The sequence below is a fragment of the Takifugu rubripes genome, chromosome 1, assembly GCF_901000725.2.
Source record: "Takifugu rubripes chromosome 1, fTakRub1.2, whole genome shotgun sequence".
NCBI classification, from domain to species: Eukaryota; Metazoa; Chordata; class Actinopteri; order Tetraodontiformes; family Tetraodontidae; genus Takifugu; species Takifugu rubripes.
In genome coordinates, this window is record NC_042285.1 from 5,852,237 (window position 1) to 5,867,688 (window position 15,452).

The following is a 15,452-nucleotide window of genomic DNA, read 5'->3' on the forward strand; positions in this document are numbered from 1 at the left end:
AGAAAGAGGGTGTGGATACAGGCTGGCTGTGGCATGAGTTGTGATCCGGTGTCAGAAGCTGGACAAGGTGGTTAGTTTGAATCCATCTAGGATAGACATTCCAGCGTGGGCATTTACATAGAAAGATATGGATTAAGCCCCAGGCTTGTTCTTACATTAAATTCTATTTCTGACCAGAGGAAGCAACATATTGAACAGAATCACCTATGCTGGTCTGACCACATCAGCCTGATTGTGGGACTGTTTTAAAGAGCCTAACTGGGACCTTTTTAAACAGAATACCACAACTAATAACCGAACAGACACCAACACCTCAACTGTACTTAATTGCACTGTATAGATAGTTTCACCACACAGTTGACTGTATGCATGCTCCCCAACCACTGCTGAACTCTGCTGTGATGAGGCTCCTGAGGGCCCAGGATGCCTCTACAGCTACACAGAAGAATATATAAGACAATTTAAAAAACTGTAATTCCCGATCCATGTGGCAGGGCATCCATGTGGCAGCCAGTAGCAACTACAACAGCAAGATCACTCGCAGGGAGGCACAAACAAAATGCTGGGGCTGAGCCCCTGCAAGGAGATATGAACCCTGCAACACAACATCAGCTGCACACAATGCCAATCGACCAGATGGAATAGCAGTATTGGTCCTGAAACACTACCTGGACATATATGGCAGTGCTCATTGACCCCCAGTGCCCGCTTGGGCCTCAAAACAGATGGGTCTGGAAATTCCTGATTGCTAGACCTCAGGCAGTTTGAATGGGGAGGCAGGTCCCCTGCACCATGATGCTAAATACCGCTGCGTCCAACAATAAAACTGTCTTTACAGTAGCGGTTGAGAAAATAGAGAGTTGGAGCTGAGATAATGTTCTGATCCTCAATGCATCAAAGACAAAGGAGATCATCCTGGGCTTTGGAAGAAGTTCTTAGTCCATCTCCATCAACAGCCAGATAGATGAGATCGTGCAGAGCTTCAAGCATCTTGGAGTCAACATTAGCCCAGACCTGACCAGGACCCTCAACACCACAGCAAAGGTCAATGAGGGACCCTAGAAGCATCGCTTCCTGAGCTGTGTGAAGAAGACTCAGCCTGTTATTGGACTGTTATTAGCAGATTCCCATGCACTGAGTCACTTTACTGCTGGATCCTTTTGGTATTTATAATTTAATATTCCTTATTTGACACTACATAATCACTTTAAAAAATCTACTGTCTTTGTACATCTGAGTTAATTTATTTAGGTATTACAAAGATTGCTCTATTTATATTGTACAATATAGGACAATATAGTACCTCAGTTGCTTCCAAAATATCCATATAAAATGCTTTGTTTTTACAGAAAAGAAAATATTAACCAAAGACTTAAATCATAAAAATTTAGATTTTTGTAAAGGAACATTATGAGGCATTAGAACAGGATACCTCACTCAAAATTGAAAAGATGCTCATTTTAATCTTTAAAGCAATAATATCCATCTGCAAAATGAGACTCTACATAAAGAGAAATGCTTTTGCATTTTGTAATTCTGAAATTAAAAGTTTAGAACTGAATTTACAGATGCACATTCCACAAATTTGAAATTTCATTTCACTAAATGTGTCATTTTTAATGGATGGAACACACACACACACACACACACACACACACACACACACACACACACACACACACACACACACAATTTGTTTTTTAGAGCCAGGGTCAAGGGCTTTTGTGTGGAGTTTGCAAGAAAGATAAGTTAATTAAATTTAATTTTCAAATAAGACAAAGTCATGAGATACTGGAACAGTGAAATATAACAAAAATTAAATCAAAAATCTTAAAGGAAACAGGCAAAAAACAGAACACAATTTCATCCTGTTTGTTGTTTATGTGCATTTGGACTCATCATCATTTCATGACATTTTAGTTTTGCTTCAGTTAACAGTATTTTATACTTTTTGAAATGCAGCATTTTTACAAGTACCTAATTTTAACCAATAAATAAATATTATTATTACAAATATTTGTTTTCAAATTTCACGCTACTTTAGTCTCGTAACAAAATCCATATAAAGACCTGTTCAGTCAGCCAGTAGGTCAGGATTCCATCTGGACTTCTTTTCTAGTTTAGTTGAGATGAATTAATTTTATTTAATCCATATTAGAGGCTACTGCAGTATTTTGTGGCCTATTGTCATGAATTTATTCTGAAAATCCCCTTTGACTCAAACCTTTTCCTGCCCTGAGCAAGATGAGGTGGTGCTTCTCTGCTTCCATTGCATTGCTGATTCTGGCATAGATTAGCAAAGCCTGTAAAGAATAAATGATTTTACTAATACAGGCTGTACTAATTAAAGCCAGAACCATCACATCAGTAATATCGCCCCTCTGAAGAATTACCTTCCAAATGTTGCAGAACCGAATATTTACCTGAAGTTTGCAATTACAGAATGGAGTGCATCACTGTTGCTCACAAAGAAATCAATAGAACGTTTTTTTTTTTTACATTGTCACAGTTTTCAATTACAAATATCGCACCTCGTGGATGAATATCAAAGCAGAGTCTATGCAAAATGCTCCTATTACAAAATAGAGTTGATTGAGTAGAGAGATAAAAATGACTGCCCTTACCACTCAAGTTTAGTTTCCATAAGGATACACTGCTGGGAGGCTCAGTTCTTCTCCTGCACGCTGAACAGTGAGGACGTCAACACTGTGTCCTTCACACTGTCCACTCCTGGACTGGAAGACTTGGCTCCGCCTATGGATGCTTTTGTTTTACTGCACTGGAACCTTTGAAAGAAACTAAAACCTCTGAATCATTACAAATATTTATAATTTTGCTATAGTTTCTATCTGCAACAACTGCACAAATATGAACAAATCAGGATGTGGGATAAAACCGGACCTCTTACCATATATTATACAACTTGATTATAAACCCTCTATAGCATTTGATGAATATACTATACTATATTCCCACAATATGACTCAGTGCACACAATTTCTCTGAGTTTGAAGTTTCTGATAAATAAATAAGATTACGTAAACATTAAACTAGATCTTGCATGTAGCTTGTATTTTTTAGGTTTACCAGTTTAAGAAATCAACACTGACCTAAGGCAACAGTAGTAGTGTGACTTGCTGCATCACTTATACATTGATGCTTTGCATTTTTCTTAATTTAGTGGTGCAGGTTGGGTGGGGGGTTGGGAGGTGGTTTTATACCCAGCTCATGTTGTAAATCAGAATCGGCAGATTATCTCCCTGGTCTGTTAGCTTTATAATACTTTTGCCTTTTGTGTTCAGATTTTCATACTCACAAGAGTATTTCGTGTGAGCAGCAGCCCCACATACAGTCATTTTTCTTGTTTTTTGTGGATCATGTAGTTAGCCAGGCAAAAAGCATTGATCCCTTTGTTAACCTGGATAAATCCCACTTGTTATGACTTTATTTGGAGAAGCTGAGGTTTAAAGGCATTTTGTGCGAGTTGTTAATTTTGTAATTCATATATAAAGCAATTTAAATATGAAGCTAAAAGTAAGATGCATTTTTTCACATGGATTCAAAAGCAAGATAAAGAAAAAGAGAATATAGAGGATTATTTACTTAGTGTGATTTAGTTCTGAAAGGCAAACTGTCATGGGTCAGAGCACTGTCACACCGCCAGGACCAGCTGCATGTCACGAGAGGTCACTGCTACGGGTCTGTAGTCATTCAGACTCCCTGAAGGTGCCTGTTCAGGTGAAAGGGAGGGTGAGGTATAGCTCAGCTGGCTGGAACGTGCTCTCAGGAGGTGACTTCAGGTCCTGCAGCTTTTCCTGGTCAAACCTCTCTCTCAACCTTCTCTTTAAGTTCTCTCTCCTGTGGAACTGTGATGAGTCTATCTGGGGAGAGGGAGCTGGCTGACAGGGGTCAGAGCACCTCTTCAGAGGTTACAAAATCCTCCATAGAGGAGCATCAGTTGTTGATACTGTTTCTACACTGTTTAAATTACTTGATTGGTTATTATCAACGCATGACTTGTTAACACTGTAAGAAGAGGCTCTTTCTTACAGACCCTGTTTGAAGTTATTTTAGAAGGATTTTCATGTTTTAAACAAGTTTCACTAACAGAACATATTTAGCATGCTTAATGTTTTGCTTGATATCCTTTCAATAATTCAGACAGTATAAAGTTGAAGCATTTTTGCAGATATCACTGTCAGAGAGAGAAATATATAGAGAAAAATAATGTCCATTACATGGCACCATGTCCAGTCCAGCTTTTTCTGTTGACCCAAAAGACATGGAGAGTAACTGGAAGGAGGCTGAGCACATGGATTCAAACCTTCCTAGAGACAGTTTCTATCGATGGAGCTGCTTCAAATCTACTGGAAATGGACTACGAGGGCCAGCTCCTCTGGAGAGAAATCATGAACACATTACAAGTTTCCCTCTTTCCTGAAGACCTTGAAAGATCCTCAAGCCTCTGTTTAGGTTTGATTTTAAATAACTGTTCATGCCTGCTCCATAATTGCTCAATTGTATCCCCCTTTCCATTAAACTATTGTGATAATAGGATATATATACTTACCATCTTGTCCTGTTTTTTCCACTATTTCCTTGCTGTTTTCCCCCCTTCTTTTCCCTTCTTGCTTTTACTTTATATGAAATGGAAATAAAGATTTTGGTAACAATGATTATTTTGCTGATTTCTTGTTATCATCTTTGACTCTGGATGGCAATAAAAGCTTGAAAAAATAAATCAGTTGAGCTAATGTGGATACATAGAAAGTGCATGTAAGGTCTGACTTTAGTCAGACTAAGGGAATAATGATTTTGTATCATTATTATTATTGTCACAGAATTTATTAACAGTTCAGTTTGACATCAGCAAACGAGTCCAAGTCAAGGAGGGAAAGAGAGGCAGGTTCAGGCCCTGGGGGAGAGGAGAAAATGGTGAGGGACAGGTGAGACACAAGAGGGTAAGTAGGACAGGGACCTCCCCACACCAGGCAGATCATGACAGTCATCTAAGCCTTCTGCCTGGGTACACCAGGAAGATGTTCCCCAGTGTTGACCTACTGAGCAAATACCACAAGAACCTAGTGAGGAAGAATAGCTGGAACCATTCAATTCAGATTCAAATTCAGATAAATTAATTTATAAGAAATAAGGGCATAAATGCATCCTAACAAAATCAGTCCAGTGTAGACGAAACAACAAAATCCAGTTGATCACATTCACAGATTAAACACACAGATTACGATATATTAAACACATTAATATATTATATAAAAAATGTTCACATATAACAAATGATATTTGTATAGCAGAGGTTCTGAGTGGTTGATGATCAACATTCAGAAGCAGACCGCCCTGGGGAGGAAGGAGGCCTTCTTTGTGCAACCCGGACTACAGTCGTCCTCCCGAGGACATGGAAACTCAGGACATGGAATTTGGGAGGTTGTTGCTAAACCGCACGAGCTGCTGTTACTGTCTACTGGCCACATAAGATGTTCCATAACACACAGATGTTCTGAAGTCAGTTCGGATCTAGAGCCACATCCAGTTTGCTTACAGGCAAACAGATGTTGTGATTAATAGCATCACCCACCTGACCTTTCATGGAAATGGAGAAGGCATTCCAACGTGTCCCTCGTGGTATCCTGTGGGAGGTCCTCTGCTAAAGGCTGTATGGTTCCTGTAGGACCAGAGCAGGAACTTGGCCTGCTTTGCAAGCAGTAAGTCTGACCTGTTTCCAGTGCACGCTGGACAACAGGGCTTCCCCTTGACATGGACATAGTTTCTAGGTGTAACCAGGGAGGGAGGGAGGGGTTCCATTTGGTAACCAGAGTTCATCACCTCTTTCTGCTGATGTTGTCTTGCTGGCTCCTTTGGGCTGGGACTTTCAGCACACACTGGGGCGCTTTGCAGCTAAATGTGAAGCAACTGACATGAGACTCAGCACCTCTAATTCCAAGGCCATGAGTCTCAACTGGAAAGAGGTGACTGGCTTCCCCCAGGTCAGAGGAGAGCCCCTGGCTCAAGTGGAGGAGTTTAAGAACCTTGAGGTCTTGTTCATGTGTGAAGGAAGGAAGGAGCATGAGACTGACTGCAGCAGTATCGGTCTGTCATGGTAAAGAGCAAAAACTCTCAATTTCCAAGTGAATCTACACTCCTATCCAATCCGTATATATCTGAGTCTATTTATTATATTTACCTTACACTTTCCAAGGAACCGCCCCTGAGACAATCCGGCAAACAAAAGCAGAATATAAGACCCTAGCAATTAAAGCGTGCATGGACCGCCATTACCAGTTGGTTGGCATTATGTACAAGAGCAATAGTATTAACTTTCGAATGGAAGGCTCATGATCAGGATGGTACATGCCTCCAAAGGGAGAAGGACCAAATACAGACAGACAGACAGACAGGTGATGATGAAGCAAACCCACAAGCTCCAGGGCTCTAGCACAGGAGTTTAAATTAAGAACACATTTTATATCCAGAGGCGGCTAAAATGATCATAACTCCTAACAGATCTGAAAATATAGATTACTGTTTCCTCCAAAATATGATTTCATTTTATAAAGTTCATGAAATATGCAGATGGTTGGTATGGTTAGTACTAAATGTGTGTGGTTGTGTTCAAACTCAAGTCATGAAAAAGGTTTGCACTTTTATTAGTTTTAGAATGATAAGTTCTACAGGTAACATAGTCAAACATAGCACACAATCAAACAGACTAACATGCGTGATAATACACATGCACGAGCAAGATCTGTTTGCTGACAGAAAAGCAAAGGAGCCAAAAAGATTCTGTCTGTAATCTTTGTGTTGAATAGTTTCATAAAGAAAGGTCGATCCCTGTCCTTCAAGACATTAAAATTGAATCATTCAGCACTTTAAAGACGGTATGTCAGTAAAGTTTTTTTTTAGTCCTGCATGCAGTGCGGTGCTTTTATGCCGGCACACTAATGCATTCATATTCAACTATCACTGTTTACAGAATCATCCTTGGGTCATCCCACAAACAAATTTATTTCAAATGTTCGACTGTTAAAATTTAGTACATAGTACATAGATGAACACAAAAACAGAACTTCCACCAATAGGGCATGGAATAAAAACATTTAAAACTTCAGGCAGTGCAATATGTCACCAGCCAGTGATCACAGGTTAATCTTTGAGTGATTTAAGTGGTACGTGCTGTAGCGCGTCATGTGTGTGTTTATAAGTGTCTGCGCTAAAAAAAATCCCTTAACATTTCAAATAATGACATAGAAATTTTTTGAAGCATATTAAGCCTGTAAAGGTGTCTTCAAGAAGTAGCTTTGGATGAACGGCATTAGGGACAGTAGGATTGAGGATTCGTAAAGTAAACTTATTTAATGTGGTTTCCACAAAATGAACAATGATCAGCACCAACCTTCACCTGTGGACAATTATTACTTTTCCACTATGAGCCTAGTCTGACATTTGTCTCGACTTACAGCTGGTAATAAGTCACTCCATGAACCTCACCTTCTTCAGAAGACTCACTGCTCATGTAAAATTCAGCCACTGACATTTTGTGCAATCATTACAAATTTTTTGCTGCATTAGTATTGCTTTCAAGAGGTGATTACAAAGCACACAAATTAAACAAAACCAAGATTAGAGGAAAACGAGGTGGTGTCTATCCCTGACATATCGTACATTCATGCCCCATGCAGTAAAACTGAGATACATCCTAAAAATGAAGGGAAAAATAGGAATTTTCAACTTTCTTCCACTTCCTGAAAAAAAACCATGTGATAATAAAACACCAATAACACAAACAACAAAAACAAAGCACTTGGAATGAGATTTGGTTGAAGAGAGCGGAGGGATATAGAGAGCATTGTTTATAGTGAGGAATGGAAGACTTAGTTGCTCCAGGAAAACATCAGTTGAGCTGGTCCTCATACTGCTTTCGAAAGCAGTCACCCGCTGGAAAGAACTCCCAGCAGCGCTCCTGGTACATTTTCCACACATAAGATTCCTAAAACAAAGGATAAGGTACGGCATATCTGACTCTTGGGTGCATTTTAGAAATGAGTTTGACTAAACAATATAGTCTCAACGTAAATGCTGAGTTTAAATGCTGAGTTGCTCTATTGACCCTGTCTGTGGTCACTTTAATACAACTGATCCAAGTTACTGATATCTGCTCACTTACTTCCAACTGCATTTTGTATATTTCCTCACATTTACAGTCTGCTTACAGTATACTTTTTATTGCCACATAAGATGTAAGGTCAAAGGACTTTGAAACCAACAACACATGATGACGGTCAGCTACAGGAGATGGTCCTCCCATCTCACTGCACATAAGATTTATTTTTAATTTTAATTATTATTTGAGGGAGAACATAGCTGCAGCTGTGTGACATTGAAAGAAATCTTTCAACTATATGGATTAGTGGCTAGCTGTCTGACACTGTCCGACACTAGCAAGCACGTTTGGATGGATTACCTGGCCGGTGTGCTCCGTTTCATCTTTGTTGATAAGGTACATCAAAAAGAATCTGAAACACACATACAAAGCTTAAAACATACACGCACTCACAATATTGCGATTGAGGCTGTTTTTTTCCACCAATATTTTGGTGATTTCATTCTCGTATAAATTTCATTGTCTTTCATTTAACGATATGATACCCATGATGGAAATTCACGAGATAAACATGCTAGTAGAGTCAGTAAAGGTCTAAAGTTATTATTTATGATTTTTAATACTTTAATACTTTTTTACTCTCCGAGGGAGTACTTACAGAGTGTTACAGGTGAAGCTCAACAAGATACCCACTCTTACTGTGACTTTCCCTCAGATGCATATACTTACAGGTAGTTGGCTAAGTTGTGCTCTTGTAACGTGTGTGTTTCGAAACCATGTGGGACTGCGTCAAAGTAGTCATTGCCAATTCCACAAATAAAACACTTGGTCTGAAAGAAAGCAACGAATGGAAAACAGCTGAACCTATTTACAGCCTCAAGCTGGCTGAAATGTTCATCTGAAATAGCAAATAAACAAAGGTGAGCAATGTGTGTGTGTGGGTTTGGGCATATTTTCACCTCCATGTCTTCTTTCACTTGTTCCTGTTGATCTCTCAACTCTCCAAAAGCATCAATGATCAACCCTTTAATTTTCAAGCCACAGAAAGTACAGACGTAAATGGTGGGGATGCATTTATTGTTACACTTGTAACCTCTATAAATGATCTGTTCTTATTCAATATTAGATGCTTTAAGGCAGGTGTATCCAAATCCGGTCCTTGAGAGGTGCAGCAACCAAGGTTTTCTGACCTTCCAGGTAGATTTTGCTTTCACCCAGCATCCCACATTCCTTAGATGAGGCATTTTCTACCTGGGACGACAGAAGACCCGACTCGACTGTGGCCCTCTAGGACTGGATTTGGGCACCCCTGCTCCAAGGTGAACAAATTGCCACACAGGAGCATTCAGACTTTTCTTTATATTTCCTGAAAGGAATGCCTGTGGGGGATGGAGATAGATCCAATGGAACTCTCACCCTGGATGATTGCCAGGAGGATCACGATGACAAAGAAGAAGAAGGTGATGTCAAAGATCATTCGATAGATTTCATATTCATCACCAGCTGGGTCCTCAATCTGGTCTCCGATTCCACCACCTGCTCTGACTCCCACGTACATGTGGAACATGTAGCACTAGAATAACACAGCAAAATCAGACAAGGTCCGAATTGTAGATTGAACATGTTTGGATATGGTCCACTTCACATTATTAATGTTGAAAGTTGTTCTATGGTGTTGCACAAAGTTGGAAAATAACCATTCTAGGTAAAGTCCCTACTAAAACATGGACACTCGCCTTTTGTCAGTCTTATTTCAATGATTTTTTAAAAGGAAAAGTGGAGACACAGGAATTCCTCTGGGGCCAGTGGTCCTTCTTCAACCTAATGAAGCCTCTGTCACCTTTCCTTTCCTGTAAACTGGCCTTAGCTGCCACCCAAACCCTTAATAGGAAAGACAGGAGACCCATGGAATGCTATGGGTGGTTAAGCACAGGGGATTAACAACCCCCAACACACCATCGCTGTTTGTGCGTCCGCGTGTGTGCACGAGTCTGAAGTTTCCAAGTCTCAGTGAACCCCCTCCCACATTTAGAAGCTGCCACAAATGAAACCTTATATAGTATTTACTTCACTAGCGTAGGCAGGAGAGATCAGCCTCGACACAGCTGTAATTCATTGTAGATTTAGTCAGGAGGTCTAAAGTTTACGGAGGTAAAACTGGGCAGTTATGGCTGTTAGTGACAGAGCCACACCTCTAAATGTGCACAAGTGATCCTCCCATTGTTGGTCTCTTCCTTTCATACGTTTCTTTAGACTTAGTCATATTGCGTGTTTCCTGCACTGTATTTTTATTATAGTAGAAGATCAGCTGAGCTCCTGCAAAATCAATATCAGTCATTTTAAAACAGCACTTTGCTACACGCATTGTTGTTATTCCTCTACTGTTAACAGATGATAAGCTGAGAAGTGGACAAACTAAAGACATTCTAATCTCACAGCAGCTCAGCAGAAGCTCAGCCTGTGGCTGAACACGGCTCTGACCCGTAACTTTCAACCCATAAATGGTGTTTGTTCCCCTCTACTGAGAGACACCATGAAATACTCACAATATTTGAATGAACAGGCCAAGAATGAGTAAGCCTCTTCAGGGAAATGAACCATCTATCAGCCAATCTGGGTAATCCAAAGCTTCCTGAGAACTTGGTACTGCTAACATAGGTGTCCATGAAGCTGCTTCTTTAGCTGATGCCGCAACGTATTTTCACAATGAAACCTTAGTTTGAGTGGACTTTTACTCACTGTCAGCATGTCATCACACTTCATATCAGGCAGTTCTCCATCTTCACTCTTGTTGTAAAACTTCCTGAAGAAGTTGAAGGCCACAACAGTGTAGAGGTAAACCACCACTGCTAAGAGGCCGACGGTTAACACCAGCTAGAAGACGACAGTAGATATTTAGTACCTCGTATTTAGGGAAGAATTGCTATTCACCTGCAGCTCTTCGACTCTTTAGAGCATGTGGTTTACAAAAGTAAGGACATTGAAAAAGGTGTTTTAGAAATGTCACTGGCATTGAAACAACAGAAAAACATCGATGTAAAAACACAGAAAGAAAAAAAATCAGTTGTGAAAAAAGAGAAGTAAAAATAAAAAGAAATGGGAAAAGTTCTCAAATTGTTTTATTTTTTTGCTACCACAACTTCTTCATCTTCCAGGGTTGTTTTCAATGACAGTCTTTATTTTTCAATAGCAAACATTAGTGGCACTACTCTGAGTTGATACCAATTGGATAACTGTTCTAAAACATTCAGTGTATTGCAAGTTCACTCCATCATATCATCCAGCCCTGCCTCAGCAAATCTAAGTCAAATGTACAGTACCCTGAAACTGAATGCGAGTTTGTGGACGCATAATTAAAAGATGAGATATTGGCAGTGATGTACTGGTTGATAATGACATCACATTCTCCTTTAATTTGATACACACATCAAGAAAAGTCAGGATAAAAATTCAACAGGTAGCGTGAAAGCATTATTCATATAAAGTGCCTTAAATATTAAATCTGCAACGCCATAGCCTTAATGCACCGCTGTATCATCACAGATTCTGTCTATTGATGGCTTTGTAGGTACGTTTGTCCGAAAGCATTTTTCTTTGTATCGACAGTATCAGAGCTAAGTATTCTATTGTTTACCTGTTTTCCATTGTGTGTGACTGAGGACAATATAGTGCGCAGTGTCTTGAAGCCCATAGCAATGTCAAGCAAATGGGCAGCGAAGAAGAAGTTGTTGTAGTGACCCAGGATGGACATTGTCATATACCATGCCAGATATAAGAAAGACTGCAGGAAGGATGACACAGAACAGAATGAGAATTATAATGCTACAAACTGGAATATACCTGTATTCCTTTTAACTGGAATCCACTGACAGATTTAACTCATAAATGTTTGGTCAATGTCTGGCGATGCATATAAATATTTTATTTAAAATAATGTATGTAGCAATATAAATGTTGTTTCACTTTAAACAAAATATTATGCAGTAACATTGTCAATAACAGTTGCAATAAACTGATGTGATTTGCCTTCATGGCCATATATTGTCAATATAAAGGCTTTACAGGTGTCTGTTTTTATGGTTTTACGTACATTATCTGTGAAAACAACACCCAGCTTCCAGATCTGGTACTTGACATCAATTGAATTTAGCCTGCAAACAAAAGAAATGCCTTGAACAAGAAGATGATAAACATCCTATTAATAATAACAATATTAATATGAATGTGTACGTGTAATTGTAATATAATATATGATGTAATACACAGCCTGTTATCAGTATGACATAAACAATTTGATTTCAATTATAGTGAAGTCAATAATAAGAAAATATGAAAAGGAAGTTAACAATTAACATAACATAAATATTGACTATTTTGAAGTGCTTTGTCATGAAATTGACTGAAATCATTCAGTTATTCTTATTCTTATTCCTCACACAGCAGACAGAGAGCTGTCTCTTCTTGGCTTCCTCTTTTTATGAGCATCACTGAAGTCCAGAGCAGCCTTGTCCATTCCCAGTAACTCACTGATACGTTCCTGACCATAGAATTCTCCATATTTATCCATCACCTGGGGTAATGGACAAACACATCAATGCTTGATTATCTGATATTGTCCGTAGAAAATTCATCTGCCACATAAAAGCAATCGCTGTAGAACTGATTAATTATTTTCAGGAAAGAAAATCAAGACTGATTAAATCCAACCACTTCTCCTAGTTAAAGAAATCGCAGTTAAAGTTTTCATTAACATTCTGTGTTAAAAATACTACAGATAAAATACACCCACCTTTCTCTTTACAAATTTATCCCAGTAATTGTTGGGGAAAGACCTAAGAAAGTAGAAAAAACATGGATTGGAATCTAAATATTAGTCATTTTTGTTAAATCCTTTCTACTTATTTCATTTATACACTGTATCTGTGAGCAGGTGAAAAACACGCCTAAATCCAAAACATTCAACAAGAGTCCAGTTAAGGGTAGCTGAGATAATAGATAACTGTCATCCGCTTATTTATCTAAAAAACAAATAAATAAATAAATAAAAAACTGCTCATGAAAATTCAAAGAAACAAACATTTGAACTATATCAGTTTGTTTGTGATGTATGCATATAATATAGTTCACTATTCAAATTGAGTAACTGAAGTTTTTGATGATAACAATTTGAGATGCACTATATTGTTTTGTTTTTGTACTTTGCTATCTCAATTTGTCCTGTCCAAAACAAGCAGAATTGGTATATAGTAGTAATAATAAAAGACCAAATGTTTCATCAAAGAAACAGTTCACAAATGCAGTTAACATTTGTAAAACAAACCAAACAACCTGCGTAATTTGAAATATGCAAAACTGATAACATGTCTAATGTGCTCATGTGTACATAGCTGTACACATACCTAGGGTGTGTATGTGTGTGAGAATGCGTTCCTGTGTGTCATGTTTAGAATGGTACAACCCCACCATGCTGACCTCAGCAGAAGGTGATAGGTGACAAGTCACACCTGAAGAAATCCTATGATGTTTGGACCTAAAGCCAAACAAGCTTCCAAAACCCTGAATTCATTATTTCTGCAATCCCAAATCCTTAGTTAAATTCATTGTGTTGTGCTATTTTTGATCTACTTATTACTGTACTCACTGCGTGTTGATGACTAGTCGGTCCCATTGGCCTTTAATGTCATCCTCAGATGGTTGTTCTGTAATGTAAAGCCCATCAAACTCCAGTTTCCGGGCAACTTCTTTCTCCCGTTTAAAGATCACCAGTGGAACCTACATTGCAAACACATATGCAATGAAATTAACATCGCCTAACAGTAGCTTAAAAAATAAATAAAAATAAAAACATAAGGGTATTTGTTTTAAATTTTTAAAATTTAACTTGGGATTTAAAGCACTCCCAATTTGTTTTTTTTTGTTTTTTTACAAATGACAGTCACCCCTGAGCCCCAGATATTCTTCCCTATTTAACTCCTTATTGTCCTCTCATTCTTTCATATATCCCACCTTAAGGCAGTAGTATCCAATAATGCAGAAGAAGGAGATGACCGTGTGCAGGATGGCCAGGATGCACAACATGGGCTCCATGTATCCACTACTCTCCTGCAGAACAAAGTGGACAGTGACAGGCTTCATCACCTCTTCCTTCATGTCTACAGCGTTTCCTGCCCATGAATCCCACTGCTTGCTGCTCTCTGCCTGGCTGTTGTTGATCACTACTTTCTTTTCCTCATTCGCAGATGATGATGTTGAAACCTAGGGAAGAGAGTATGAGTTTGCAACTGGATTAGCCTAAAAAGAAATAATAAAAACAATAATAGCAACAATAATAATGCCCATTTAACAAAATGAACACTCTTTATATGTTAATAATAGGAATTACAAAGAGAATACATAAAAATTTACCTTATAGAAGAGGAGGATGAAATTGATTGAAAATGCTACAAACAGTGCCAACATTCTCATGTTGTAAAAGTTTCTGGAGAAATAGTTCTGCAGGTTATAAAAATGAGAACATATTTGTTTTTTTGGGGATGTTACTTGCCATATTTTTTTTCTTTTAATGAAAGTGACGTGGGAAAGGGGAAATTGTGGAAACATGAAATTTCAAAAATGCGGCGTACAAGCAGTTTTTGTTGGTAGGCCACGATCTTCTTGAAGATGGCAGACTCCTGCAGGTCAGGTTCCTCACATTTAAAGATGTGCTGTCTTCTCTCTTTAAGTTTTATTTTCTTGTTTTTCTGTTGTTTCATTATGTGTCCACCACTGAAGGCACAGCAATAAGCAGTTAATCAATTATACTTTATATTATGAATCAATGTCAAACTTGAAATAAGAAAACACACCCTGCTATTTTCTTTGCTTCATTTTTAATCTCTGTAGTCGCTTCCTTTCCGTCTGAGGGAAAGTCCTTAGACTGAAACAGATAATTGTAGAAAAAAGAAGAAATACACAATCTCTTTGGCAACCTGCTTTGGGGTTTAAACTGCACCATAACAACTAGAACTAGTTCTGGTTTTTAATGACCTGAGGTCTGCAACTCTGACAGTGAGCTGAATGTAGTGGGCCATTAAAGACCCTTTGGAGAACTTTATGCCACTGCTCAACTTGAAAACCACATGCAGACACCAGCAATTGAGTTGTTGAACTCAGGGAGTAAAGTGTCAGGGGTGCGAAACCCAGTCAAAGGAAAGCTGCGATCGGTAGAGTTAAAATAACATCCAACAGAGCTGAACAATTACAGACCCATCGCTGTGACCTCATCATGAAGGTGACGGAGAGGCTGTCCTGGTACACCTTATCCAATACATATTTGTACATATTGTGTGCAGTTTGT

At 38.7% G+C, this 15,452-nt stretch overlaps 1 protein-coding gene across 3 annotated transcripts in view; it reads right to left on the minus strand.

The window, feature by feature from the left end:
* Positions 1-6,626: 6,626 nt before the first annotated feature.
* Positions 6,627-15,452, minus strand: part of ryr2a (ryanodine receptor 2a (cardiac)) — a 94,942-nt gene continuing 86,116 nt past the window's right edge. For 2 of the 3 annotated variants that reach the window (XM_029842005.1, XM_029842011.1), the window contains exons 100-114: positions 14,962-15,032; positions 14,740-14,881; positions 14,522-14,608; positions 14,123-14,371; positions 13,758-13,888; positions 12,906-12,948; positions 12,553-12,686; positions 12,207-12,267; positions 11,751-11,897; positions 10,856-10,990; positions 9,533-9,689; positions 9,076-9,140; positions 8,846-8,946; positions 8,477-8,528; positions 7,907-8,002 (exon numbers count right to left, since the gene is read on the minus strand). In XM_029842005.1, the coding sequence (XP_029697865.1) occupies positions 7,907-8,002; positions 8,477-8,528; positions 8,846-8,946; positions 9,076-9,140; positions 9,533-9,689; positions 10,856-10,990; positions 11,751-11,897; positions 12,207-12,267; positions 12,553-12,686; positions 12,906-12,948; positions 13,758-13,888; positions 14,123-14,371; positions 14,522-14,608; positions 14,740-14,881; positions 14,962-15,032 (1,671 nt within the window). Of the gene's footprint in view, positions 8,003-8,476; positions 8,529-8,845; positions 8,947-9,075; positions 9,141-9,532; positions 9,690-10,855; positions 10,991-11,750; positions 11,898-12,206; positions 12,268-12,552; positions 12,687-12,905; positions 12,949-13,757; positions 13,889-14,122; positions 14,372-14,521; positions 14,609-14,739; positions 14,882-14,961; positions 15,033-15,452 lie in introns of all 3 variants that reach the window. The other variant, XM_029842004.1, reaches the window with a different exon arrangement.